At 60.7% G+C, this 25593-nt stretch overlaps 1 protein-coding gene and 1 pseudogene across 12 annotated transcripts in view; one reads left to right on the forward strand and one right to left on the reverse strand.

Moving 5' to 3' along the window:
• Nucleotides 1-21910, reverse strand: part of CTBP1 (C-terminal binding protein 1) — a 37233-nt gene extending 15323 nt beyond the window's left edge. For 2 of the 12 annotated variants that reach the window (XM_054554886.2, XM_054554883.2), the window contains exons 1-4: nt 21573-21910; nt 13342-13536; nt 10653-10807; nt 1313-1457 (exon numbers count right to left, since the gene is read on the reverse strand). In XM_054554886.2, coding sequence (XP_054410861.1) covers nt 1313-1457; nt 10653-10807; nt 13342-13348 — 307 coding nt within the window. In that variant the 5' untranslated portion in view covers nt 13349-13536; nt 21573-21910. Of the gene's footprint in view, nt 1-1312; nt 1458-10652; nt 10808-13341; nt 13537-13663; nt 19680-19720; nt 20307-20577; nt 20655-20832; nt 21061-21572 lie in introns of those variants that run through there. The other 10 variants (XM_002814502.5, XM_024245733.3, XM_024245737.3 and 7 more) reach the window with 9 other exon arrangements.
• A 454-nt stretch (nt 21911-22364) lies between these two features.
• LOC134761251 (DNA damage up-regulated protein-like) lies at nt 22365-24703 on the forward strand (annotated as a pseudogene).
• The last annotated feature ends 890 nt before the right edge of the window (nt 24704-25593 follow it).

Raw genomic sequence — 25593 nt, forward strand, 5'->3', positions numbered from 1 at the left:
CCGCGGCCGGCCCTTCCCTGGACGCCACCACAGAGGCGAACGCGGGAGGAGGCTAGCACACAGGTTTGGCCCATGGGCGCCGGCGGAAGCAGGTGAAGCCAGCGCAGGAGGAGACCCCCAGATGGAGGCATGGCTTCTGACACCACCTGCGTCTCCCGCAGGAACACAGATGGTTCCGACTTTGCAATGCCATAAGCTGTATCCTAGGAAAAGGGAAGCAAAACTGTGAGGCGCTGGCCAACTGTGGGCAAGGGCAAGGTACGACCTCGCCTGTTACCAGCATCGAGAGGAGGAGAAAAAACAGACTGAGCCTGGCAGAAGACAGAAAGTGCGCTCCAAGCAGGACGGCCAAGCACCGCCCCGAGTTTGTTCTAATGAGTGTCTGTGCATGGATGCAGACACGTGTGCATGTTCCGTGTGCGTGTGTAGGTGCACGGGTGCAGACATGTGTGTTCTATGAGTGTTCCATATGCTGAGTGCATGAGCAGAGAGGTGCATGTGTTCTGTGTGATGAGCGTTGTGTGATCCATGTGCTAAGTGCACGTGCATGGGTGCAGATGAGTGTGTGTGATCCGTGTGCTGAGTGCATGTGCACAGGTGCAGATGAGTGTGCAGGATCCATGTGCTGAGTGCACGTGCACAGGTACAGGTTTGTGCGTGTTGTGTGCTGAGTGTGCACGTTCCGTGTGCTGAGTGCATGTGCACGGGTGCAGATGAGTGTGCAGGATCCGTGCTGAGTGCACGTGCGCGGGTACAGGTGTGTGCGTGTTGTGTGCTCAGTGTGCATGTTCCGTGTGCTGACTGCACGTGCACGGGTGCAGATGAGTGTGCGTGTTCCGTGTGCTGAGTGCACATGCACAGGTACAGACGTGCATGTTCTGTGTTCTGAGTGCACATGTACTGGGTTGCGACACACACTGCTGTTCCCGCTGTGTCTTGGGACAGAGACCTATGAGCCCTATTACAGCCACACACTGACGCCTCTGCCCCTCACCCCCAGGGTCCCAGTACGCAAGCAAGGGGCACCAGCCAGACATGCATGCAGACCTATGTGGCAGCAGCTGCATGCGCGTGAAGCCGCAGCTGGATTTCCTGCTGCCCAAAAGAGAGGAAGTGCCCTGAGATGAGGCTCTATGAGGAACAGAATGGCTGCAACCTCATGCCGGCCCCAGACGGGACCACGCACCGCTGCCAGCCACACCAGGTGATGTGCAACGGGGTCCTCAGTGTGGCAGTGAAGCCTCCGTGGACGAAGCAAGACGGGACAGAGCTCGCATGAATGGGCACAGGAGAGAACTCGGAGCCGGCCTACCTAAATCCCCGGCCGACTTGATGTCGATGTTGTCAAAACCACTGCCAATCCGGACGATGATGCGGAGGGCTTTGAACTTCTCCAGGTCCTCCCTGGTGAGTGTGATGGTGTGGTACATCAGGGCCCCCACAGCCTCGTTCAGGACCTGCAGCAAGGAGAAAGCACACAGGCTCAGCCCGGAACCTGCAGACCCTCGGGCTTGGCCTTCGGGGGTGGGGCTGAGCCCGGCTGCAAAATTAACCTGTGGCCCTCAGGCTTGTTCCCCAAGCACCAGCCCGGACACTGGGAGAGGCTACATGAATGCTTCCCCGCCATGCGCGGCCCCTCAACCTCTGCCCAGGCGTCCTGAGTCCCAGCAATTCCCGCCGCAGCCTCCTCAGCCGCATGTAGGCTGCAGGCTGGCACTGGTCAGAGTCGCCCGCTCCCCACTGTGGTGGCTGAGATGTTTCCTTTTGAGCGTGCGCCCCACCCTGAGACTCTGCTCAGCCTTGTGGAGGAAATGGGGTCCCGCCAGGCGAGGACACAGGAGGGGGGTGCGGCCACACCCAGGAAGGACACTGAGCAGGTGCAGCTGGGTGGGGCGGCCAGGGCACCTGAGACCTGCAGGCCCGGGGGTGCAGGTAGAAAGCGGTAAGTCCCCGCGGCACACAAGCACGTGGGCAGAGGCAGGCAGACGCCACCCAGCCGTAAGGACACAACCACAGGAGCATGCACTGCTCCCGTGTCGCCCAAGAACCCGCCCAGAAATGCTGCCCATGGCCGGCGAGGCTTGGGTCTGAGCTGTGTTCACAACAGTCACGTTTTTAATTTCAGTTTCCATGACAAATCCTAGACCGGAACAGCTCCCATGAACACAGACCTGGCACACAGCACAGCAGCCCAACCCTGGCATCTCCACTCAGCCAGCACATGGCATCGCTGTGGTCACAGCCAACCCCGCCCTGCCAAGGGCTCCCAGTTACCCCCAGCCCAGGGAGGGCGGGGGCAGCGTGGGGTGCAGAGGCACACGGGTGGAGGAAGTGCCCTAGGCAGAAGAACCAGGTGCAGCACTGGGCACAGGGTGGGGATGTGTGTGCACCACCTGCGCGTCCACCCACACCCAAACACATCCACCTGCACTCCCGTGCATGACAACACCCACCCATGGGTGCAGAGACGCTCTGTGCCAACAGCCATGGCTGAGGACACCAGGACGCGCAGGCCTCGTCCACGTGGGCATGTCCGAGTCCCGGGAGACACCACTGAGCCTCCCATGAGGACATGACTCCCACCCACCACCTGTCCAGCGGAGCCCCAGGTACTCCTGATGGATCAACAGCGCAGGCTCAGCACAGAGGTTGCCGGGGCCTAGGTGGCGTCTTTCCCTCCCTTCCTGCCGAGCACGGAGCCTGTGGATCCCGGAAGGCAGTGCCTGGGTTGCTGGACCGCAGGGCGTCCTGTGGGAGCTGACCCTGCCTGGGTCCTGGGCAGAGCAGCTGGTGTTGGGCAGGCATACGTGGGCAGGGTGAGGGCAGCCCCCAGGAAGATGCTCACCACCCAGCTGCAATCCCTTCTCCTATAGTGCCCGGACCTCCAGCTTAGGCAGAACAGACGATTCTCTTTGAGGCTGGCACAGCCTCCCTTCCCTCCTGCGCACTGCAGGGGACCTAGAGGAGAGGACCATGGAGGACCACGCAGACCAGGGCTACAGCAGAGGCTGGGCAGCAGGGCAGGGGAGCCCTGGGCTGGCCTGGGCATTCTCCAGGAAGAAGGGAAGGTTGGAGCACCTCAGCTGCAGGAGGCAGGGAGGCATCTACCCAGACTACGGAGGAGCAGGTGTACTACTCATCAGTTCACGGACAGGGCTGATGGCTGCCCCGGGCCTCCTGGGAGGGCTTTGAGGCTACATGCGTGCAGACCCCTGGTGCACCAGACGCAGTGTGGACGGGGTGACCCCTGGTGCACCAGACGCAGTGTGGACGGGGTGACCCCTGGTGCACCAGACGCAGTGTGGACGGGGTGACCCCTGGTGTACCACACTTGACCAGACGTAGTGTGGACGGGGTGAGGCCACAAGGACAGCACGGGCGGGCAGAGGCCAGCAGTGGGCGACTAGTGCGCAGCTGTGGTGGAGGTGAGCGGTGCAGCCAGCAAGACCCCCGCGCTGCATGGACTGGAGACGGGCGCCCACACACCAAGGAGGTGCCTCAGGCAGCGTGGCAGAGCAGCCGCAGCTAAGAGGGAGTCACCTGCCGGTGAAGCTTCGTCGGCACCCACTGTGGGCAGGACGGGCTGCGCATGCGAACGGTGGGCAGAGGCGCAGTGGGAGATGGGCCCTGGGGTCAGGGACAGGCCTGGTGCCAGACGTGAGCCCGGGGGGCCGGCCCGGGCAGCTGGATGTGCAGGGGCCCCTCCCACGGTGTGTGGGCAGAGGCTCGGCATGGACCAGCTGGACAGACCCACACCACACAGGCTTGTGAGTACGCAGGCAACAGCCTGCTTTCACCCCGAGCACTGGCCACGGGCTTCGAAAAGTCGATTCTGAACTGCGGCACGTCACCTCCCGCACATTCGGATGAGGCAGCGATCAGATTCGTGTGAATATGATGAATATTCATCTGCGCAGTCTTAAGGTTGCTTCCCGAGTTGGCTCTTCTGTGATGAAAATTTGTTTATCTCATCGAGATAAGTTCTGAGAAGCCGAAACGTGCGCTGGCCAAGGGCCCTCCTTCGGGCTCCGGGCGCGCCCACCCAGCTGAGCTGTGAAGCGCAAGCTGCCTCCCCGACGAGGCTTTCATCACTTGCCTGTGCACGATTCTTAATACACTTTTTTCAGGTCCTTGCCCTTTTCCCTACTGAATACATGTTTAACAACGTAGTATTAGGTGAAAGCATTTCTCACTACAGGAATCTGAACACGGCTCGGGCACCCCATGCCCCGACCTCCGCCACGTACCAGGTTGGCCTGTGCTCAGCTGCAGGGCCAGAGCTACTAGCATGTACGCTTTACCACATGGTGGCCACGTCATCCACAGGTCCACAGGCCAGGGTGCCACAGCGGCTCATCAGCCTCAGGGTCTACCTTCCTTTCCCCCTCGTGGCTGCCACGTGGCTGCTCCACCCGCCTGTTGCATTGGTCTCCCACGGAGAAAGTCTGCAAGAGGTGGGTGCAGCCAGGTGTGTCCCTTTAGATCAGGACCCAGCAGCCTCCAGAAACCACCTCCAGCCAACACCCACTGATGTGTCCCCTCCACCGCCGGGGGCTCAGCCCCACTCTGCTCAGTGCCCTCAACTCCAGTGCTCAGAGCAGGCTGGGGAAAGCCAGGTGCCCCGGAAGCTCGGCTGCCACCGGGCTGGAAACAGACCCCAGGACGCTCCTGGTGGCAGTCGGCTCTTGGAGGTCAGGAAGGGGTCCACCAGGCCCACCTCCTGCCATGCAGTTCTGCCACCTGCTTCTCTTGTGCTCAGGACTCGATGACGTCGCACTTACCCTTCCAGACCTCGTGCACAGGGGTGGCTTACTCTGTGAAACTGCTGCTCACATCAGGTCACCATCAGGGCAGGTGTTTCTCTACGACACGCAGCCACATGTAGGCCCAGGGTGGGGCTGGGCCGAAGACCGCAGGTTTCAGATTTCCAGAGAAACTGCCAAAGCACCATCGAGACCGACACGGCCGTTTCTATTCCATATGAAGGGACAGACTCAGGCTCCCTCAGCATGGCTGGTGCAGAGCTCGGCGCAGGCCAGGCCAGCGGTTACTGGCGGTGACTGCTGCACCCATGAGAACCCCGGAGGCGCACCCCGGTTCTCATCACTGCTCTGTCTGTACCAAACACCACTGCCCTCATCCATTTTCTGTCGGGATTTTTCTGTTTCTACTGATTGGGAGGAGTCTTTGAATATATAAACTTTTTCATTTATGTATTTTACAGACACGATCTCGCGGGACTGCAGTGGTGTAATCATGACTCGCTGCAGCCTTGACCTCCTAGGCCGAAGCAATCCTCTGGCCTTGGCCTCTGGATATGCTGGGATGACAGGCACAGCCCCTGCACCAGCTCTGAGTATATCAGACATTCACCCTTAGGCTGGCATACAAATCGAAAATACCCAACACCTACCTCTCACCTGTTTTTATTTTTAAAATTTATTTTGCTATCTCATTCTTTCTTTTTTTCCTTTTTGAGACAGAGTCTTGCTCTGTCGCCCAGGCTGGAGTGCAGTGACACGACCTTGGCTCATTGCAACCTCTGCCTCTTGGGGTCAAGAGATTCTCCTGCCTCAGCCTCCTGAGTATCTGGGACTACAGGTGCGCACCACCACACGTGGCTAATTTTTGTATTTTTAGTAGAGATGAGGTTTCACCATGTTGCCCAGGCTGGTCTCGAACTCCTGACCTCAAGTGACCCACCCGCCTCAGCCTCCTAAGTGCTGGGATTACAGGCGTGAGCTGCTGCACCCCACCTTGCAATGTTGTTACTTCTAATGGCCATTTAATCAAAGTGACCTTTTCCTCTGTAGTACCACATTTTCTACAGAAAACACTGTATTTTCTGTATTGTCATAACCTCAGGTAATAAACACATTCTCTTGCAAGTGTTCCTCTAACTGCTCTTCATTCAAATACGTGGCCGCTTCAGTAGGCAGTGAGCATCTGTGGTCGGGGGAGCTGCTGCAGTTCCTGAACGGCCACCCCAGGGGCCCCAGAATTCACCGACTCCCCAGTCCTCGGCCCACACACCTGAAAAGCCACTGCCTGAGTCCTTGGGTCCTGCCGGGTGGGGCCGTCTCTGGTCCTCTGTCCTGTCCACTCTTGGTGGTACCAACACTGCCCAACTGGATCTTCTAGACCCGAGAGTGGGTTCTGGGGTCTGGACATGCCCTGCGGGGGCCGCACTGCACCCAAGGCTCGGCTGGGCACTGGGCGGTCTGCCTGGAAACAGGCCCCTGCATACGGCGATGGGGTCTCTGTCCTCTCAGCCCTAGAAGCGACAGTGACCCGGTATTAAGGTCAGAGCCCACGGCAGCCTGTCTCTGTGCCAGCCGCCAGCAAGAGACCAAGGGGCTCCGGGCCTGTCCTACGCTCCATTACCATGACAACGCCAGCTTGCGTGTTTTTCCCAGTCACCATGACAACGCCAGCTTGTGTGTTTTTCCGGGATTTCTAATCACTTCGTTTCCTGCACAGCCCCAGCAACTGTCTGGAGGAGCTTTCTGGTGGCCTCCCCACCCCCAAGGCCTGGAGATGCTTGTCTTGCAGGAGTGCAACTGTCCAGCTGGCTGCAGGTCCTCGCAGGCCACTGAGTCCTGTGCCCTCCTGGAGCCGCCCTGCCGCTCCAGGCCCTGCAGCCCACACCGGACGCAGCCTCTGGGCTCCAGGGCTTCCTTTTTCTTGCTCAGCAGTTTGATCAGATGTGCAGTGCTGGGCTGAAAACCCTTCTCCTGTGGAAATTCCAAAGCAGGCGGGTGGGGCTGGGCTGAGTCTTGTGTCCCGGTGGGTGACATCCCCCCGCAATGGTATCAGTAAAATCCTATCCTGAACCCGAACAGTGGGGCACCTCCCAGGCCCCGACATTCTTCCTGTTCCTCCTACGACCGCACTGACGGTATCACATCTCTCCCTCCGCGGCACTCAGACAGCGGCAACATCCAACCAGCTATGCGGGAAGTTTCTGCCCCAGGAGGCAGAAATTCCTGACTAACAGCGGCACACGAAGCAGGCGTTCAGTTTCCTGCCATGCCAAAGCCTGGAGACAGTTGGCCTGTGGCCCCACTGCCCTCTCCACAGCCACGAGGGTCCCTGCCTCCTGTCTTGCTCCATGGTTCCCAACACGCGGCTCCCCTCACGGTCCAAGGTGGCTACCCAGGGTTCCAGCCAGCAGGGACAGGGAGGGGACAGCAGGGAGAGGCCCTGCTCCCCTCTGTGCTGGAGCTCAATCCTTTGGCCACCCCTAGTGGCAAGAAAGCGTGGGCAGCCAAGTCCTCCCGCAGGACCACACACTGTGAAATGCGGACTCGGCATCCAGGCGGCCCCCGCAGACTCCACACACAGCCCCGGGAGGCAACAGCTTCTCTTCCCATCTCTGGCTTCTGCAATGTCCCCGTGTCTTTGAGCTTCCTGTTTTTATGAGATTTTCACTCATGTTTTTAATTTCAAGCTCTCCTGGTTCTCGGGGGCTTTCTGTGGTGCCAGCTCTGCTTCTGGTTAGGGGCTGCTTCAAGCCCCTCCAGGATGCCAGGACGGTTCCCAACACTCTCGTCATCTCTTCCAAGAATCCAGCTGCATCCCCTGAGGCAGTTTTCTGTGTATTTACGTTGTCCTTTCTCTGCCCTGGGCTGTGCAGCCTGGGTGGGGAGCAGGAAGTCTGTCTCATGCCAGGGCCCACGCCGGCCCCACCCCGACCACTGATCTGCATTTTATATGAACCTGTCAAGGCAGTTTGGGATTACTGCAATTTTAGAAAAATATCTGTTTTGCCTTAGCTTTCCAATTTGTTGGCAAAACTTGTTTGAGTATTGTTTACGACACCGAAAGTTTTCTACGAGCCTCTTTTTCATTCCTACATGTATATCTTTATTACAAACCCAGCTTCCCAATGAGAAAACTGTACCTAACAAACGGCACTGTCAACACTGAGCTGGTGCCACACGACTCCGTCAGGTGTGCACCATGGGCAGTTCACCCACAGCCCCTTGCATGCGTGTGGACACGCCCACGACGTGCCAACGTGCCCATGTGCCGACTCCAGACACCGGCCTGCCAGCGGCTCCCCCACCCACACCCCAGGCCACTGTTTCCGTCACGCTAATCCTATCACCTGGGGATGAAGAGATTATACAGTGTGCACCCCTCGAAACCAGCTTCTTCACTTGCCATCACGCTGCTGAGATCACCCAGGGTGTGGCAGGGACCCAGAGTTCATGCCTGTTGCTGAGGAGGACACCGAGGGAGGTAGCCAGCATTTGCCTGGCCACTCACCCACTGAAGGGCAGCTGGTTGGGGGTGTCCTTCTGGTTTGGGCTATGGTGAGTTAAGCTGCTAGGGAGCATGATGTGCAGGTCTGCATGTGGACACGCATTCCGAGTCTCCGCGATAAAGCAGTGTGGCCACTGGGCGTGTGGACGCACATTCCGAGTCTCCGGGATAAAGGAGTGTGGCCACTGGGCTGCATTACAAGCACACATCTAACCACGTGAGAAACCGTGAAGAATCTTCCAGAGCAAACGCCCCAGCAGACGCTCCCAGCAGACCACGCACATTTTTAACATCAGGTTTTCTTCTGTCCATTTTGGAAATGCTTTTGCTGTCGTCATCACTTCTAACCCCTTCCCTCTCTTGTTCTGAAGTTTCTGCAAGAGCGACTCTTCCTCATCTCGCCCTCTCCCGCGTTCCCTCCTTCCCTCCTGTCTGCTGCTGCCTGGTCAGCTGGTAAACCCGCCCCTCAGTTCCCCCATTCGGCTTCAGCGTTTCTCAGATCCGCATCTCATTTTCTCCCCTAACGCTGCTACGCCCCGTTCCAGGGTCATCAGCAATTCGTCAGGTGTCTGGCCCAGCCTCCCGGGGGCTGGGCTTGGGTGACGGGCCCGTGAGCAGCACGGGGAGCTCCTGTGGACGACACCGCTTTCCCGGCTTCTGCGTTTTGCGCATCTCCTTGACTGCCTGGTTACCTCTGCTTGCATGTGATGGACCCCACACCAGATGATGATTTGTAGAAATGACCCGAGGCCAGGGCTGATGCTGTCTTCCTCTAAAGGGGCCGTCCCACTTCTTTCTGCCAGGCACCTGGGGCCGGCAGTGCGGGGTCCCCGAAAATCCAGATTCAAGGTTTCCCGGACATCAGCAGGCTGTGTGCCGATCGTGTGGAGCGTCAGAGTCCAGGTCACCCTCACTCCAGGTATCACCTTTCAGGCCATGCATATGCCGGCAGGGCCCCACACCCAGCAGGCCAGTGATGCCACCAAAGCCAAATTCAGCCTCTCAGCCACTTCTTCCAGAACAGCCAACACCCCAGGCCAGAGTTGGCAAGGCCTGCCCATTCCTGCAGGTTCTAGGCCTCTCCGGGTTGCAGCCTGGGCCTGGCCCTATCCTGTGAGCTCCTGGGGCCCCAGCTTCTTCGTCTGTCTTCAGGGAAAAGCTGCTCTGAATCACTGATCCCTGGCTACAAGTAGAAGCCAGACCAACCTAGTTCTCATCATGGAGGAGCCTGTGGGTCTCCTGAGCAAACATGAATCAGGAAAGCTGCCCAAAGGCTGCTCACTGCTGGACCACAGCCAGGTCGCGGGCAATACCGAGACCGCCCGTGTGAAAACCGCTGCGTAACTGGGGCCGGGGGAAGCACCTCACTCCACCCCCGCCACAAAAGCTGGCATCCCGAGGACCTGCTCCCTGGGAAAAAACTGAAAATGAATCAAGAAGCCACAGGGCAAACCCGGTGTCCACCTCCTGATGGGGCTCAGGACAAACCCGGTGTCCACCTCCTGACGGGGCTCAGGGCAAACCGAGTGTCCACCTCCTGACGGGGCTCAGGGCAAACCGAGTGTCCACCTCCTGACGGGGCTCAGGGCAAACCCGGTGACCACCTCCTGACGGGGCTCAGGGCAAACCGAGCGTCCACCTCCTGACGGGGCTCAGGGCAAACCGAGCATCCACCTCCTGACGGGGCTCAGGGCAAACCGAGCGTCCACCTCCTGACGGGGCTCAGGGCAAACCGAGTGTCCACCTCCTGACGGGGCTCAGGGCAAACCCGGTGACCACCTCCTGACGGGGCTCAGGGCAAACCGGGCGTCCACCTCCTGACGGGGCTCAGGGCAAACCGGGCGTCCACCTCCTGACGGGGCTCAGGGCAAACCGAGTGTCCACCTCCTGACGGGGCTCAGGGCAAACCGAGTGTCCACCTCCTGATGGGGCTCAGGACAAACCCGGTGTCCACCTCCTGATGGGGCTCAGGGAAAACCTAGTGTCCACCTCCTGATGGGGCTCAGGGAAATCCCTGTGTCCACCTCCTGACGGGGCTCAGGGCAAACCGAGTGTCCACCTCCTGACGGGGCTCAGGGCAAACCCGGTGTCTACCTCCTGATGGGGCTCAGGGCAAACCCCGTGTCCACCTCCTGATGGGGCTCAGGGCAAACCCCGTGTCCACCTCCTGATGGGGCTCAGGACAAACCCCGTGTCCACCTCTTGATGGGGCTCAGGGCAAACCCGGTGTCCACCTCCTGACGGCGTGGGACGACTGGGACAGAGGCCGCTCCTGCCCCAGTGGCACCCAGACCTGCTGCGGCCTGGGCTTGCCATGCTCCCGTCCCTCCCCACTCCCCTCCAGCGTGCGGTTCTGCCAGGCCCAGGCCACCACGTGGTGGTACCTTCTCGTGGATCTCCTGCGTGGACTGCGCGTCGCAGAAGGCCACAGTGGCCACGTCCTTCAGGATGGGCATCTCCACTGTGCAGTCCCGGCCATCCAGCAACGCCACCAGGGGCCGCGGGTGCAGGGGCCCATTCATGATCGGAGGTCGGACGCCTGCAAGACAGAGGCAAGTGCTCAGCCTCGCACCACTGCGGCCCCGTGGCCACAACCCACTCCACGCCACCCACTGCGCATGGGCCAACGAGGGCCGACCGCCGGGGGTTTTCTAGTCCATATGTTGTAATATTCGTAAAAAGTAAAGTAAAAATCCACGGGAAAGACACACTCGTGTGTGCCTCAGCTCGCCGACTCGAGTGAACACAGACTGTGGATACCCACTACCATCTCCCTTGGGCGCAGGACCTCCGAGACCCTCCAAGACCCTCCGAGACCCCCCAAGAAATCTCCAGACCCTCCCAGGCCCTCCAAGACCCTCCCAGACCCTCTGAGACCCCCCAAGACCCTCCCAGATCCACCGAGACACCTCCAGACCCTCCCAGGCCCTCCGAGACCCTCCAAGACCCTCCCAGACTCTCTGAGACCCCCCGAGAACCTCCTAGACCCTCCGAGACCCCAGGGCAGCTCCATGAGGCAGGGGGACAGCAGGGACCCAGGAGGACACAGATGGCAGCACGGGGCTTTGGGAACATGGTTGTCCCTTTCCTGCCTGGGCTACCACGTGGCTGCCCGGAATCCCTGATGGGGTCACCAGTGTTTCACGTAGGACGCCCCCCACCCTCTGCCTGGCATCCCTTCTAATTATAGATGTGAAGGGAAAAGAAACAGAACAAAGGAAGAAAAGGGTTAAAACCTATTAAAGTCCACTCTGTGCCCTGACCTTCCCAGAACGAGATGATTAAAGATTATTAATACCCATTCCTTTCGCATATGACACAACTAAGCTTCATCGGGGCCAACTGGAGAAATAAGGGTTCTGAGGCATCACAGAAGCATGGCAGCTTCCAGGCACCGCCTGACTGCCCCGTGCCAGGCAGGGAGCACCAGGTGGGGCCACTGTCAGCCCCACGGCAGCTGGGCAGAGGCGGAGCTGGGGCCAGAGCCCAGCCGATCCACTCCCCGACAAAGACCGGCCACAGGAGACCAAGCAGTACCCCGGACCGTTCGGCCAGCAGGAGGGGAGGCGCAGGACAGAACCAAGGAGCAGAGTGACCCAGCAGGCTCCCCAGTGGCCGCGGCCACAAGCACACCCTGCCCAGTCTCCCGCCCCATCCCCCTGCAGGTGAGCAGAGGCCACCGAGCTGCCAGTATCTAGGAGGCAGGGAAGTGCCTCCTGGAACCCACGGCAGAGAAAAGAAACGCTCTGGTGGACAGCCCAGGGGTGCAGTGGGCCTGCAGCACATGCCTGCAGGGGACAGGGCATGGGTCTCCACTGACCACCCCAAAGCCGAGGGCTCCCAGTATGGCTGGGCCCATGCCCCTCCCGCAAGGTCCTCACGCCCTGGCGTCCTCGGAGGAGCCACTGGCCATTCCACCCACTTGCCTTCAAGACACGAAACCAGATCCCAAACGTGAGGTCTGCACGGTCAAAACCGCGTCCTGGTTTGCCTTTTCCTTCATTCCCTCTGGACTGGAGCTGCCCGTGAGCACCACAGGCAGCCGCCCAGTGACACTGTACATGGCCTGCCTCTGCACGCGGACTCCCTCCCAGCTGTGTGTGGTGGTGATGACTTCCCGTAAGCGGAAAGGTTTATGTTGCTGTTTCTGAGTGAGTGGATAGACACCCGCTCTCAGTATCCTTGGATTTCACTTCTGATGAGGAAGGTGTGGACACGCGGGACCACTGCAGACAGCTCGGCTGCGTCAGAACTGCCTGGGGGGACACCTGGGTGCTGGGTGAGTGGGAGCCGGGTCCCTCATTGGAACCATGTCGGGGGACTCCCGGGTGCTGGGTGAGTGGGAACCGGGTCCCTCGTCGGAACTGCGTGGGGGACTCCCGGGTGCTGGGTGAGTGGGAACCAGGTCCCTCAGCTGAACGGTGGGGAGGGGGGAGCAGGTGGAGACAACAGGCCCCATCAGGCTCAGGCACCCAAGGTGCCTCCTCACATCACCCACAAGCTGCCCCCGACCACCGTGCCAGGGTTCCCCTGGACAGCCCACCCTTGCGGGCTTGGGGACACACCCAGGATGCTTCATAGTCACATGGCCTGTGCTGAAGCAGGCTTTGCAGCACCCCCAAGCCCAAGGCTGTTTCCGACTGCACGCACTTCCAGGCCAGAGAGCACAGACCAACCACAAGGAATAGCTCCACGGGGGCCGCGGCCCTGCTCCTGGGCCAGCCAGGTGGACACCTGAGACTTCCAGGGTTCCGTGTGGGGCTCCGCCCTAGTGCTGGGGCCTCCACGTGGAGGCCCTCCGTGCCTCTCAGACACTTTCCGACAGAAACAGACAGCAGACGCCACGGACAGGCCTGACCACAGCTGTGCTCTGCCACCAGGTGTGCAGGAAGCCCTCCCTCGAGGGGCACCTGTCCTCGCCCAGAGCACACTGGGGGCCAGGTGGCAGCAGTCGGGCCCGACGCCTGCACAGCCCAGGTCCCTCGACTTGATCCGAGGCAGTGCCTCCTCCACACGGTCACAAAGAGACCGGCCGGCTTCACTCTGCCGCCGACGCCAGGAACCCCTACCAACCTGACATCTCTTAATATGGGCTCAGCTTCCACGACCATGAATTCGACTTTTCAAAGCTTTTTATCTTCAGGATCCCCAGGCAGAACCGCGTCCTGTCTCGGAGCCTCATCCCACGTCCTTAATTGTCTCGAGCCAAAGCGCTCAGGCTTCTGATCCGCGGCAATCACTGAAGCCTGCGTCGGGGTCAAAGTCTTACTAAAAATTAAACACAAGAGACACATTAAAATGCCATCGAAGGTCCGACCAGAACTCACAGACTCCAGGGAACGCCTCAGAAGTGGACCTCACTGCATCTGCCACACCCGGGCTGTCTGGGACCTACCTGGACTCGGGGGCCTGCTGCCAGCCAGGGGCCCCAGCTCCTGCCGCACACACGAAGGGCGCTCACCCTGAGGTCGCAGTGCCAGGCCCAAGGCCGCGCCCCTGTGGTCCCTAGGCCGACTCCTGGGAACAGTCCCCAGGGCTGCGCCCACCCCCACAGGCTCTCGCCGCACCCAGATGTCCCCAGTGTCCAAGAACCAGGGGGCGGAGGACACAGGGTGTGTGCTGTGGGCAGGGAAACTGCGGAAAGGCTCTGCCTCCTGTTCTGGAAGCTTCTATCTCATGTCACCGATTCCCGGGCCTCTGTGACCAGGCAAGGACGTGGAACTTCCCAGGAGCCACCAGGAGAGGTGCTGCTGGCTTTCCAGCATCCAGCCTGGCACTGCCTGCCCTGAGCCGCGCCGACTCCACCTCCGACCCTCGGTGCATCCCAGCGACGCTCCCTCGATTCTCCCAAAACCACTGCTCAGCTCTTCCTGACTGCTATGGCCAGGGCCTGGCGGGAAGCTGAGGGCACGAACCCCAGTGGCTGAATGAACAGGGGCAGGGGGCACCTGAGGGGGCCAAGCCTTCCAGGGATGCAGCCCTGCAAGGTAAAGGGTGCTAGGAGTGCACATGATCGCCCAGCCCTCGGGAGGGTGTCACTGAGCTGCCCACACCTGGCCCCTGCTCTGGCATGAAGACACAGCACAGGGGCTGACCCCAACGTGCAGCTGACATCAGGCTGACCAGGACAGGAGCCGGCCACCACCAGCCCAGCAGTGTGGCAGGCGTGGGCTGAGACGACTGCCTGCCAGGCCAGAAGGGGCCACTCAGCCAAGCTTAAGACCCTGGTAGTGTGCTGTGAGGCCGCCCCTGCCAAAAGCCTCGCAGACAAATCTCCACCCCTCAGTTCCCTCTGCAGGATTCAAGCATACATGCTGACCGTCTCCAGCTTCCAGAGACACCATCACAGGGGCTGGGGTGCAGCCCCACGCACGCACCTCCCATCCAGGGTCCCCAACACCACTCCTCATGGCAGGTGCTGTGTGGGGCTCCCTGACGGAGGGCCTAAGAGCAACACTGTGGAGCGGGATCCCCATCGCTTGTGCCTGGGCCCCCACGACCTGCGCTGCAGCCTCCTGCCCTGAATGCCGGATCTCCCCATGGTACCCGGATCCCGCATAAAAACAAACTAAAAGGACAGGAGAAAACTGCCTGAATGTCACATTTCACCCACGAGCCAGCCTGGCCAGGGGGCAAGGCACCGCGCCACCCACGCCCAGCCAAACTCATCAACGCCAGCCGATACTCATCAACGCCAGCCGATACTCATCAACGCCAGCCGATACTCATCAACGCCAACCAATACTCATCAATACTGGCCAAACTCATTGATATGGGCCAATACTCATTGATACCAGCTGATACTCATCGATACCAGTCAATACTCATCAATGCTACCCACGGTGGCCCAGTACTGGCTGCTGCTCGTCAAGACCGGCCAATACTCAATACTGCCCACAGTAACATGGCACCAGCCGCTGCTCCTGGAGGCTCATCCATACCCATCAATGCCTCTCAATGCTTATCAATACTGGCCAGTATGTGCCCATACCTGTGGCTCTGAGGAGGAAGCAGATGTGTGAAGGCCACCCCGGCCCTCACTGAGGACCCTGCAGTGAGGAAGCTGTGAGCTCCCGAGCTGAGGAACCTGTGGCAGGGCTCCTGTGGCCCTGCACTGCCTGGGCGAGCCCTGCCAGACCTGAGGGGCTGCACCCCATGCCACAGGGACTTCCTGCGATTCCTTGTTCCAAGGCTGCCCCAGTTCAGGACAGACAACTGAGGCCCAGCACCTGGTTCTCCTCCAGGGACCTCTGCCTCAAAAAACAGCCCTGGAGCAGGTCTGCCCACCATCTGCACCACCCTGGGGCCATGGTGTACTCACAAAGCACCCCCTGCCGGGCCACACCTGCCCCACTGAGAGCCAGCGTCCGAGTCCTGGAGCCCCCACCTAGGGCAATGCTGGAGGCCCTGCGCACCTCATGCCAGGGAGCTGGCCGGTCAGGGTCAAGGGCTCCAGCTCTGTACCTCCCCAACACACTCCAAGGTGAAGGCGCACGGCTCCCAGACGGGCCTGTGCTGTCCAAATCCAGGACCCACACTGCTTTTCCTCATCAAAAACTCACAGCCACACACGGCTCTCAGCTCAGCGACACGAGGACAGTCTCCAGGTTCTCACCCTGCAGACGCTTAACCTCATGTTGTAAGAAAGCACTCAACGGACCCACGAGGGAAGTGAGCGTAGAGCACGTGGGAAACTTGTGCTAGCTCCCTATTTTCCTGTAAATCTAAGACTGCTCTAAAACAAAAACTGATTTTAAAGAAAATGGGGGTGAGGTGAGGGGCAGCAGCCCCCAGGTTCTCTGGAGGCATCAAGTCCCGGGGGGCAGCACGGTGGCGGCCCGATGACCCCAGAGCCTCCTGGCCACATGTCAACGCCCTGTCTCTGGATGCACATCACCATCTGCTTGCCGGATCCTCCCTCCTGTTGGCCACGCCTGCCCACTCGGCCCTGATCCACGTGTGTGCTGGGCATTGGTCCACTCTGGAGAGGGACCAGGGTTGCCCCGGCACACTGGGGGTCACCACGGGGTGGGACCTGCCCCGCTCCAGACAGCCACAGCGGGTCTCTGGGCACTGGGGGGGGGGGGTTCCAGGAAGTCCCAGGGGACACCAAGATGCGCCAGGACCAAGCAGCTACCTCCGTTCCTTCCCCAGCCTCAGCACCTGGTCCCCATCCCCACCTGCTCAGACCCAGGCTCAGCAGCTACCAACCCTCCACGTCCCTCCACCGGCCAGCCCTGCTGGGCCAACCGGTCCGCTCCCCTCCCTCAAGGCCTCTACCAGGACACTGTGTCCCAAAAGCCCTTCCTCACCAACCCCATCTTCTTCCCCCTCCCCACAGCAGCCCCTAAAGCCGCTGCCCAGGAAGGGCTCCCCGACCACCAGAAGGGCACCCTAAGGCTGGGCGGTCTCACCGGCCCTCACCCTGCCCTGTCCCCATAAGCCCTGGTTACTCCGGGCTCTAGTGGCCCTCTCGTGACAAAGCTGTCCTGCCGTGAGTCACCGGCTGCCATCTGGGCATTGGTGAGATGCCCCCTCTGGCTGTCCAGGCCTGGAGGCCCAAAGACTAGGGCCTGGCGGTGCTGCCCAGCCAGGGGCTGACATGAACGAAGGCTGTGCACAGCCTGACCCAGAGCCTTCCGGTCCTGAGATACAGCCGCCTGCCGCCCAGAGGAAACTGAGACCCTGCCCTGCAATGGCAGAGAAGGCAGGCCCCCAAGAGGGAGCCGCACAGCAGCGTGGAGCCACTGGGCTGAGAGCATGGGGCCACCAGAACCTTCCCCAGACAGACATGGCCCATCACCCACAGGTTGATACAGCTCCTCCTCCGACAGCACCCCAGAAAGACACTGCCCAAGTCATCCACGAGCCGATACGGCACCTCGGACGGCAGCATCCCTGTGAGCCAGGGAGCCACCGCACTCCATGGGGCCTGTGGTGCTGCATCACAGCTCAGAGGACACAGCGTAGGGGCTGCGATCAAAGGCACGGATCTGCCAGCAAGATTCCTCTCCAGGACATCCGTGGAGCCGCACGTTTCCCCGTTTGTTCAGCGAGCACACGCACATAACCTGTGAGCTCCAGGAACCCCCAGAACGCCACCTTCCTGGCTCCTACCACATGTGGGGTATCAGGGCTACACCCTTCCTCCCCTTCCCAACACAACATTCTACACACGACATCACTGGAGAGGCAGCCTCAGATGCCTCTGAGGCTCCTGCCAGCCATGCAGACAGGGCAGCCCAGGAGCCCTCACACCACAGACAGGTGGCAGGTCAGGGTGGCACGGGAGGGCAGGGTGACACGGGCGGCAGGGAAGAGTGGCACGGGAGGGCAGGGTGGCACGGGCGGGTAGGATGGCACAAGCAGGTCAGGGTGGCACGTGTGGGTAGGGTAGCATAGGCGGGCAGGGTGGCTTGGGCCACACCAGGCCTGGAGAGTTGATGGCGGTGCCAGGAGAGGGTGCAGAAGGGGCTTGGTCCCAACACCGCCCACACCTCTCTCAGGGCCATAGCCCCAACGCCTCCCCATCCAAACCAACTGGGCTTCCCTCAGGGCCATCCTCACTCTCCTTCAACACCCGTGAGAACCGGCACCACCTGGGGCCGCCCAGAGAGACAACTCAAGGTTAACGTTTGGCTCGGCAAAGGGCCACCAAGAAATTTCTGGCTTCACAAGAAAAAAAACAAACATTTCCTCGTGGGAGATACCACATGGAGTGTGTGGCCGGAGGGGCTTCTGGAAAGGACGGTCAGTGACGCAGGTGGCACCTTGTGGGTTACCCCGACCCAGTGCGGGGGACAGCAGTGGGCAACGGCCACTGCAGCCGACAATGGAGGATGCGGGGGTCCAGACACTCCCGGCACAGAGCTCTTACCCACAACTACCAACATCCAGCGACCACCAGAGAACCCCGGCGCTCCGAAGAGCGTTTCCTCGGGGGATGCAGTTCAACCGCAGAACCCGTACGACACCGCCTGCTGCCTCCACCACCTCCTGGCCACCCCTGGGCCCTGAGCCAGGCCTGCACCGTCAGCACCACCTGGACGGAGCCCTCTTCAGCCCCAAGTGGAGTGGAAACATTAAGTCCTTCTACAAGGAGAGTCACCCGGGGTAAACACCTCACAGGGCACACGCCTTTGACTTGGGCACTGCATGGGGAGCACCAGGGCACAGCCGGGCACAAAGTGCTGCCTGAAGAGTTCTCAGCAACACTAGTGGTGCCAGCCACACGCCTCTTGGCTCAGCGACACCACCGTCAGCTCAGACCAGGTCACATTCTGGGGGCACTAGCCCAGAATGTTGAGAGGGCAAGTGACAGTCAGAGGAGAAAAACCAGAAAAACTGCCAGGCTGCTGGGGAACCAGGTGTGGCTGGACGGCCACCTCTAAGCCCCGAGGGAAGAGACTGGGCCTCTCGAGCCTGGGGCCCGTTTCCTGGAGAGCATGACTACTTCTGTCCAGGGTTCCTCCAGAAAAAATTAACGGAGTGACTGTTAACAGTGGCTGTCTGCTGGATAATGGAACCTTACGCTACAAACGTCCAAAGAGTGGTGGGCTCCCAGCCCCTGGGGGAGGCAGATAGGACCAGCCAGCACTTCCAGTCCCACCAGGACATGGCGGGGATCGGCTCTGCGCCAATCCCACAGGACTGGACCAAGGCTCATCCCACTCATCAGAGAGACAGGACCAGCCCACAGTCCTGTGCACCCCGGGCCAAGCCTCTCTTCCCCCACTGCCATGTTCTCAGGTTAATGACAAGTGTATAGAAGGGAAGATCCTACTCGCTGACATCCCCAACCACATGCCCACCTCTCAGAACTAACAGCTGCCCTGGTCAAGGCTGACAGGAAGAAGTGCATGTTGGGGACATGGCAGACACCCCAAAAATGGCCGGGCAGGCGGATGAGGCACCCCCAGGAGTGACCAGATGCGACCCCCAGTGCATGTCCCTCCCAGAGCTCTGCAGAGGACGCCTGCATGGAAGCAGGTGCTCAAAGATGGGCGACAGAATCACAGAGAGCAAAAGGCATCTGCGGAGCCGACAGCACCAACCAGGAGCCAAACCCAGACCCCAGAGGGAGGTGGCCAGGCCTGGGCAGGCAGGGGAGACCTGGGAGGCCGGGTGCTGAGGCCCAAGGCAGAACCACGCCCTACAAAGTTCCAGGACACAGAAAGGGGGACCCCCAAACCGCAGCTGTCATCCTCAGCTGCAACGGCAAATAGTTACCCCACGGTTCTGCCCCAACCCTGCCCCAAGCTGCAGACGGGTACACAGACGCGCAAAGGCCACGCGCTAGGAGCTCAGCGAGGCCGGCCGCGGTGCGGGCCCAGCCGCCAGCGCCGTTTTCTTCCCGAGGGACGTGTGCTCCCTGCAGAGCTCCTACAGAAACGGTGGAGAGGCCGGGGAGGGGGGAGGGGGGGGCTCGGGCTCCACGGAGCACCCTGCGCACCTGCCGCCTCGGCCCTAGCTCCGGGCCCTCTAGCCCCAACTCTCAGGGTTTCACCTCCCCACTCAGGGCACCGGGAAGGGCGCGACCGCCTTCCCTTTTCCCCACTGGAAGGGAATTCTGTCTCGGCAATCACGGAGACTACAGCAGAAGGGATCTGGCCCAGGCCGGGCTTCCAGACACCGGCGCCCTTGGAGGCCGCAAGAGAACGCTCCAGTCTCGGCCCGGGGCTCAGGCGCACGGACTCTGCCTTTGCAGCCGGGTCGAGGGGGACAGAGGCTCCGCGGAGCGGCCCGGGCCGGCCCAGGACGCGGGCGCTGCAAGATGGCGATGGTGGCGAGCCCGGCGCACGCCTGTGCTCCCTGCTTCCGCGGCCGCAGCCCGCGAGGAAGGCGCCCCGGGACCTGGGCGGGCCCAGGCAGGGGCAGGTGGGGGCGCTGGGCCGGTCCGGGACCTCGCGGAGTTCGCGGGAACGGAGACCCCGGGCCCTCCTGCGTCACCGCCGGGGTCTGCCCTTTGGGCCCGGTCTGAGGGCGGCGGCCTCCTCCACGGTCAGACCCGGCACCCGCGCCCCGTCCCCTTCCCCCACAGCGCGCGGCCACGGTCGCCGGCGGCCTCCCGGCGGGAGGAGGCGCGCTCCCGCGACTGGCCCGGGAGCGCGCGCCCCAGGACACCCCGAGCTGCGCACGGCTCACGCCCCACCCCGGCCCCGCAGGCCCAGCCGCGGGGTCATGACCGGGGACTGGGTAGCGGCCGGGGATCGGGACTCGGGGTGCCGTCCCGGGTCCCACGGGACTGGGGTCGGTGGAGCTGGGGGTCCGGCGGGGCAGCCCAGAGGCCCACAGGCCCTTTTGTGTCACCTGCGCGGCCCGCGGGCGGGGAGAGCAGACTGCGGCGCTCGCGCACACGCAGCGGCCCACGCATGCGCAAGACCCTTCCCGCGGTCCCGCCCCCGCCCGCGGCCACGCGCGGACGCCGGCGCGCACGCGCACTCGCACACAAAGCCGGCGGCCCGCGGGCGCGCGCTCGGTCCGCCCCCGCGCCCCCCGACCGCGCGGCACCCGCCCCGCCCCGCCCCCGCCCGCGGCCGGAAACGCGCGCGCGCGCGGCCTTACCAAGCGGCAGGCCCTTGTTGAGCAAGTGCGAGCTGCCCATCGAGAGGCGCGAGCGGCCGCGGGCCCCGACCACTCCGGCGCGCTGCGCCGCCGCGAGCCCGGCGCGTGGGGCGGCCTCGGCGCCGTCCGCTGCTCTGCCCGCCCGCCTGCGCCTGGCCGCCGCCGTGCCGAGTCTCCGCCGCGCCGCTGAGCCGCGCTCCGACGACCGCGCGGGCGGGGACACGGCGGCGCGCGCGGGCGGGGCCACGCGGTTGGTCTCCTGGTTCCCGGCGCGGGCGGCGCACGGACTCACGCGGGCGGCTCAGGGCCCGCCCGGCCCGGACGCGGCTGCGGGGCGGGGCGGGAGCCTGGCGGGAAGCTCGCGGGGCTGCAGCCCGGCGGAGGCCCGGGGCCCGGTGTTCCGCACGTTCTAAACCGCCTGTCCCCGAGGAAGGCGGGCAGGGTCGGGCCGGGCTCAGCGCCGCTGGCGGGAGCGCCGTCCGCCCCGAGGACCCCTGCGGGACGGCGCCGGGCCCGGAAGCCGAGACGGGGCCGCCCACGTCAGCGCCCGGCGCGGGCCCGAACGTAAATGGCGCTCCCTTCCCGCTCCGCCAGCAGCCGCCCTCGCGCTCGCTTCTCGCCCCGCGGCCTGGCCCGTGCGCCTCCGAGGAGTTTGTCCTTGCGGTCCCGCTGTCCCCTGGGCTGGCCAGGGGCACCGAGGCCGCGGGCCCCCCATCGCCCCCACCCGGGCCCTGATTTACCGTCCGAGAGCCGGCGGCACATGGGACCCCAGGAGGAGAAGCGCGCCCGCCCCAGTGCGTCCCCAGGCGGGGGGACCCCGACTCCGGGCCGCGTCCTGCCCGGGCGGGGAAGTTCAGGGCTGGAGAACCCCCTCCCCGACCCCGTTTCTCTTTTAACAAGAGTAGGGTTTGTAGCCAACCGACGTCCTGGCAGCTCAGCTCTGCTTTCCCTTTAAGCATTAATATCAAAGCCCTGCCTGCTGCCGGTGAAGCCCCGACCCGGGAGGGCCCGAAAGTCCCTTCAGGGAGAGGCCGCACTGGGCTTGCTCACCCAGGGGCTGCCCCTGCAGACTCTCCCGAGGGGCCCAGGGATATTCCTCGTGCCGCTAGTGGACGCTTCCATCCACCCCATGGGGAGGGTCTCTGCGCGTGGCTACTGTGAGCCCTCTGGAATGCTCAGATAGTTGCATAATTTCAGAAACCATGGCATGGAGACGGAATGATGCAGACTCCTATCTGCGAGACACCTGCTGTAGTTTCGCTGTGGTTCGTGAGGACGCGTCCTGGGCTGCCCTGAGAAGCCCACGTCTCCCCTTCGAGGCCTGGGAAGACCTCCGACCCCGCTGACAATGCTGGGCCCTCGGCCAGACCTGCCTTGCGTGCCACTTTCTGTTCTAAGATCGGGCTGCCGAGCTGTGGCCTGGAGGAAACCTGGCAGGTGTCACCAGAGCTTTGGGGAGGGTGGGGCCCTGTCGGGGAAGCCCAGTGGAAGTCATGAAGGAGGGAACACGTGTGGAGCCCTTGTAGGGGGAGGGGCAGCCCTGCAGAGATCTAAGAAAAGAAAATTCCAGAAAAATGAGCAGCAACCTCCAAGGCCAGGCATCGGTGCAGGGGACAAGGGGTCGCAGCTGGAGGGGCCTAGGTGAGGCTGCCGGGAGGGGACGATGTGGTTGGTGGACTGCACAGGCAGGGACCTCACTGGACTTTCCCGTTTGCTCGGCATGGACAGGCAGCCCAGGAGAAGGTAGCAGGTGGCCGGGTGCAGGGACGTGCCACCTCCACTTCCCCAGGGGAGCTGGGGTCAGACGAGTCCCAGGTACCCCATCCTCTGCAGCAAGTCAGGTTGTGATTTACTAGGGGGTGATGAATAAAATGGAGAGGCTTCTGGGGAGAAATTCCTGGCTCCCGCGTGGACTTGCAGAGCTCAACAGGCAGCCACGTGGCTGAGTGTCCAGCAAACATCACATAAGGCTTTGGGTCCTGCAGGTGGGGCTGCCATGAGCAGCAAGCTCAGTCCAGAAGAGCAGTTCCTCTCCAGGATCTACTTCCTGCGCACTTTTATGTGCAGTGTAGCTGGAGCAGAGCTCCCCGGAATTCCACAGGCAACTGAGAACGGAGAGGGATGCAGGCCAGCCAGGGATCCAGCGTCTTCCCCATCACCACTCTCCATGGTCTCCGTCTGCACACAGTGTCCCTCTGCACAACTTGTCAGCGCGTTATCATGACTTCTATTTGGCCCCGGCCCGTCCATCCCACTGTCCTGGCTTGTTCCAAGCGCTGCCTTCTCCAGCTGTGGTTCTGGCTGCAGAGCTGTCTGCTCCCCACGTTGGGCAACTCCAGCGGAGATTCCTACACCCAAATGTGACCGTGTTGCTCACAAAGAAGGCTCAGCTTTGCGTGTGCCCAGCCGTGTGCACAGCTCGTCCCAACTCCTGCGGGCGCCACCTGCCTCTCCCACCTCCAGTCTTTCGCCTGTGATGAGCAGATGACCACCGCCCTCCAGGGTCAGTGTTTGGCTGTTGGTGTGCCTGCCCACCCGCCTCCCTGTGCCTGGGCCTGCCGTGTGCCTGCACACAGGAGAGGCTCATGGCGTTTGCCCTACACAGATGGGCTGTCTTGGGAGCTACTGGACAGTCACCTTGGTGGGGATGCCAGAGGCATGGGCACTAGGTGCCCCCGGCCAGCCTCCGTTGCCACATGGGCTATTTTTGTCCATGGCGTGGGACAACCTAGTATTGCGGGAAAACTCAGTCAGCTCTAAAGAAGCATCGGCGTTTTGGATGGACGAATGCTGCTTCATGCGACTCCACATCAATGGACTGTTTTATTCAACTCGGTTGTTTATGAGTGTCTCCTCTGTGCCAGCCACGTGTGAAAAAAACTCCGAGTTACTTGACACCAGGACAAACCAGGTAGATCACTGCGTCCGGTTCCTCCTCTTTCTGCCAACTCTTCCGGGCAACCGTTCTGATTCCTGGCACAGAGTCGGGGGCGAGCTCATCAGTACCCAGAGCGCCTGGTGTGCAGCCAAAGGCCCCCATTTTATTGGTCGGTGTGTTCAGTATCACGCTCAAGACAAGGGCCACCCTATTACTTCACACCTCAAATACAAAAAGTGCCTGGGAACATTGATGAGGTATTAAAGGAAACCACTGCTGTTGTCAGTCATGTACACACAGAAAAAAAAACAGTCATTTTTATTTTTATTTTTTGAGACAGAGTTTCGCTCTTGTTGCCCAGGCTGGAGTGCAATGGTGCAATTTCAGCTCACTGCAATCTCTGCCTCCCGGGTTCAAGCGATTCTCCTGTCTCAGCCTCCCGAGTAGCTGGAATTGCAGACACCCATCACCACGCCCAGCTAATTTTATGTATTTTTAGTAGAGATGGGGTTTCACCATGTTGGTCAGGCTGGTCTCTAACTCCTGACCTCAGGTGATCCACCCACGTCAGGCTCCCAAAGTGCTGAGATTACAGGCATGAGCCACTGTGCCCAGCCAAAAACAATAAAATGAATTTTTTAACAATAAAATGACCAGCAAGTAAACTTGAAACAAAAATGGACAAATATCTAAAATATTTTTAAATGTATGTATTTTAATTGGCAAATAATAATTGTGTATATTATTTACAACTTATTTTAAAATATGTATACATTGTGGAATGGCTAAATCAAGTTAATTAACATGCATTAACTCACATACTTTTTGTTTTTTGGTGTGGTGAGGACACTTAACATCTACTCTCTTAGCAATTTTCCAGTCACCATGTCCTACTATAGATCCCTAGAACATACTCCTCCAGTGTAACTGAAATGTTGTATCCCTTGACCAACATCACTGCCCAGCCCCAGATAAACACGATTCCACCCTCTGCTTCTGTGAGTTCAGCTTTTCTAGATTTCATCTGTGAGTGAGATCGTGCAGCATTTGTCTTTCTGTGCCTGGGTTTTTTCACATAACGTCCTTCTGGTTCGTCCATATTGTCATATATGGCAGCATTGTCTTCCTTTTTAAGACTGACTGGTGTACCATTGCGTATACACACCACATTGTCTACATAAAATATTTTTTAATACAGTTGCTGAAAACTGCCACATAACTTGTATAACTGCTGTAAGGCTTGGTTTTCAGCCATAAGATGGGAAGAGAAATAACATCTACCCTGCAGGATGACTGCAAGCTGTAAAATGCCACAAAGCCCAGGGGAGCCCAGAACCGCCACAGCAGGACAGGTCCTCTAGAAGCAAACAGACCTGCCTTGTTACTTTAGCCCTGCAGAGTCCAGTTTAGCCAGTGATGAAATGGGTACAAAAGAACACCTTTCTTGTAGGATTGCAAAATGATACAGAGGATGTCTTCATCCATTCTGTACTGCTGTAGCAGACTCCTACAGACTGGGTAACTGATAGCTTACAGAAGCTTATTGGCTTACGGTTCTGGAGGCTGGGAAGTCCAACCTCAAGGGGCTGCATCTGGTGAGGGCTTTCTTGTTGCATCATCGCATTGCAGAATAGCAGAAGGGCAAAGAGAGAGAGAAGGAAAAGGGTGCTGAACCCACCCTTTGATAAGAAGTCCACTCCCATGATAACAGCACCAGCCCATTCAGGAGGGCAAAGCCCTTGTTGGCTGCATCACCTCTCAAAGGTTCCACCTTTCAAGATCATCACACTGACAATCAAACTTCATGAATTTTGGAGGGGACAATTATTCAAACCAGAGCAGAGGGGGATGGCAAATGTTCTGAAAACAAGCCTAGAAATTGA

The sequence above is a fragment of the Pongo abelii genome, chromosome 3 (assembly GCF_028885655.2).
Source record: "Pongo abelii isolate AG06213 chromosome 3, NHGRI_mPonAbe1-v2.0_pri, whole genome shotgun sequence".
In the NCBI taxonomy this organism is placed as follows: domain Eukaryota; kingdom Metazoa; phylum Chordata; class Mammalia; order Primates; family Hominidae; genus Pongo; species Pongo abelii.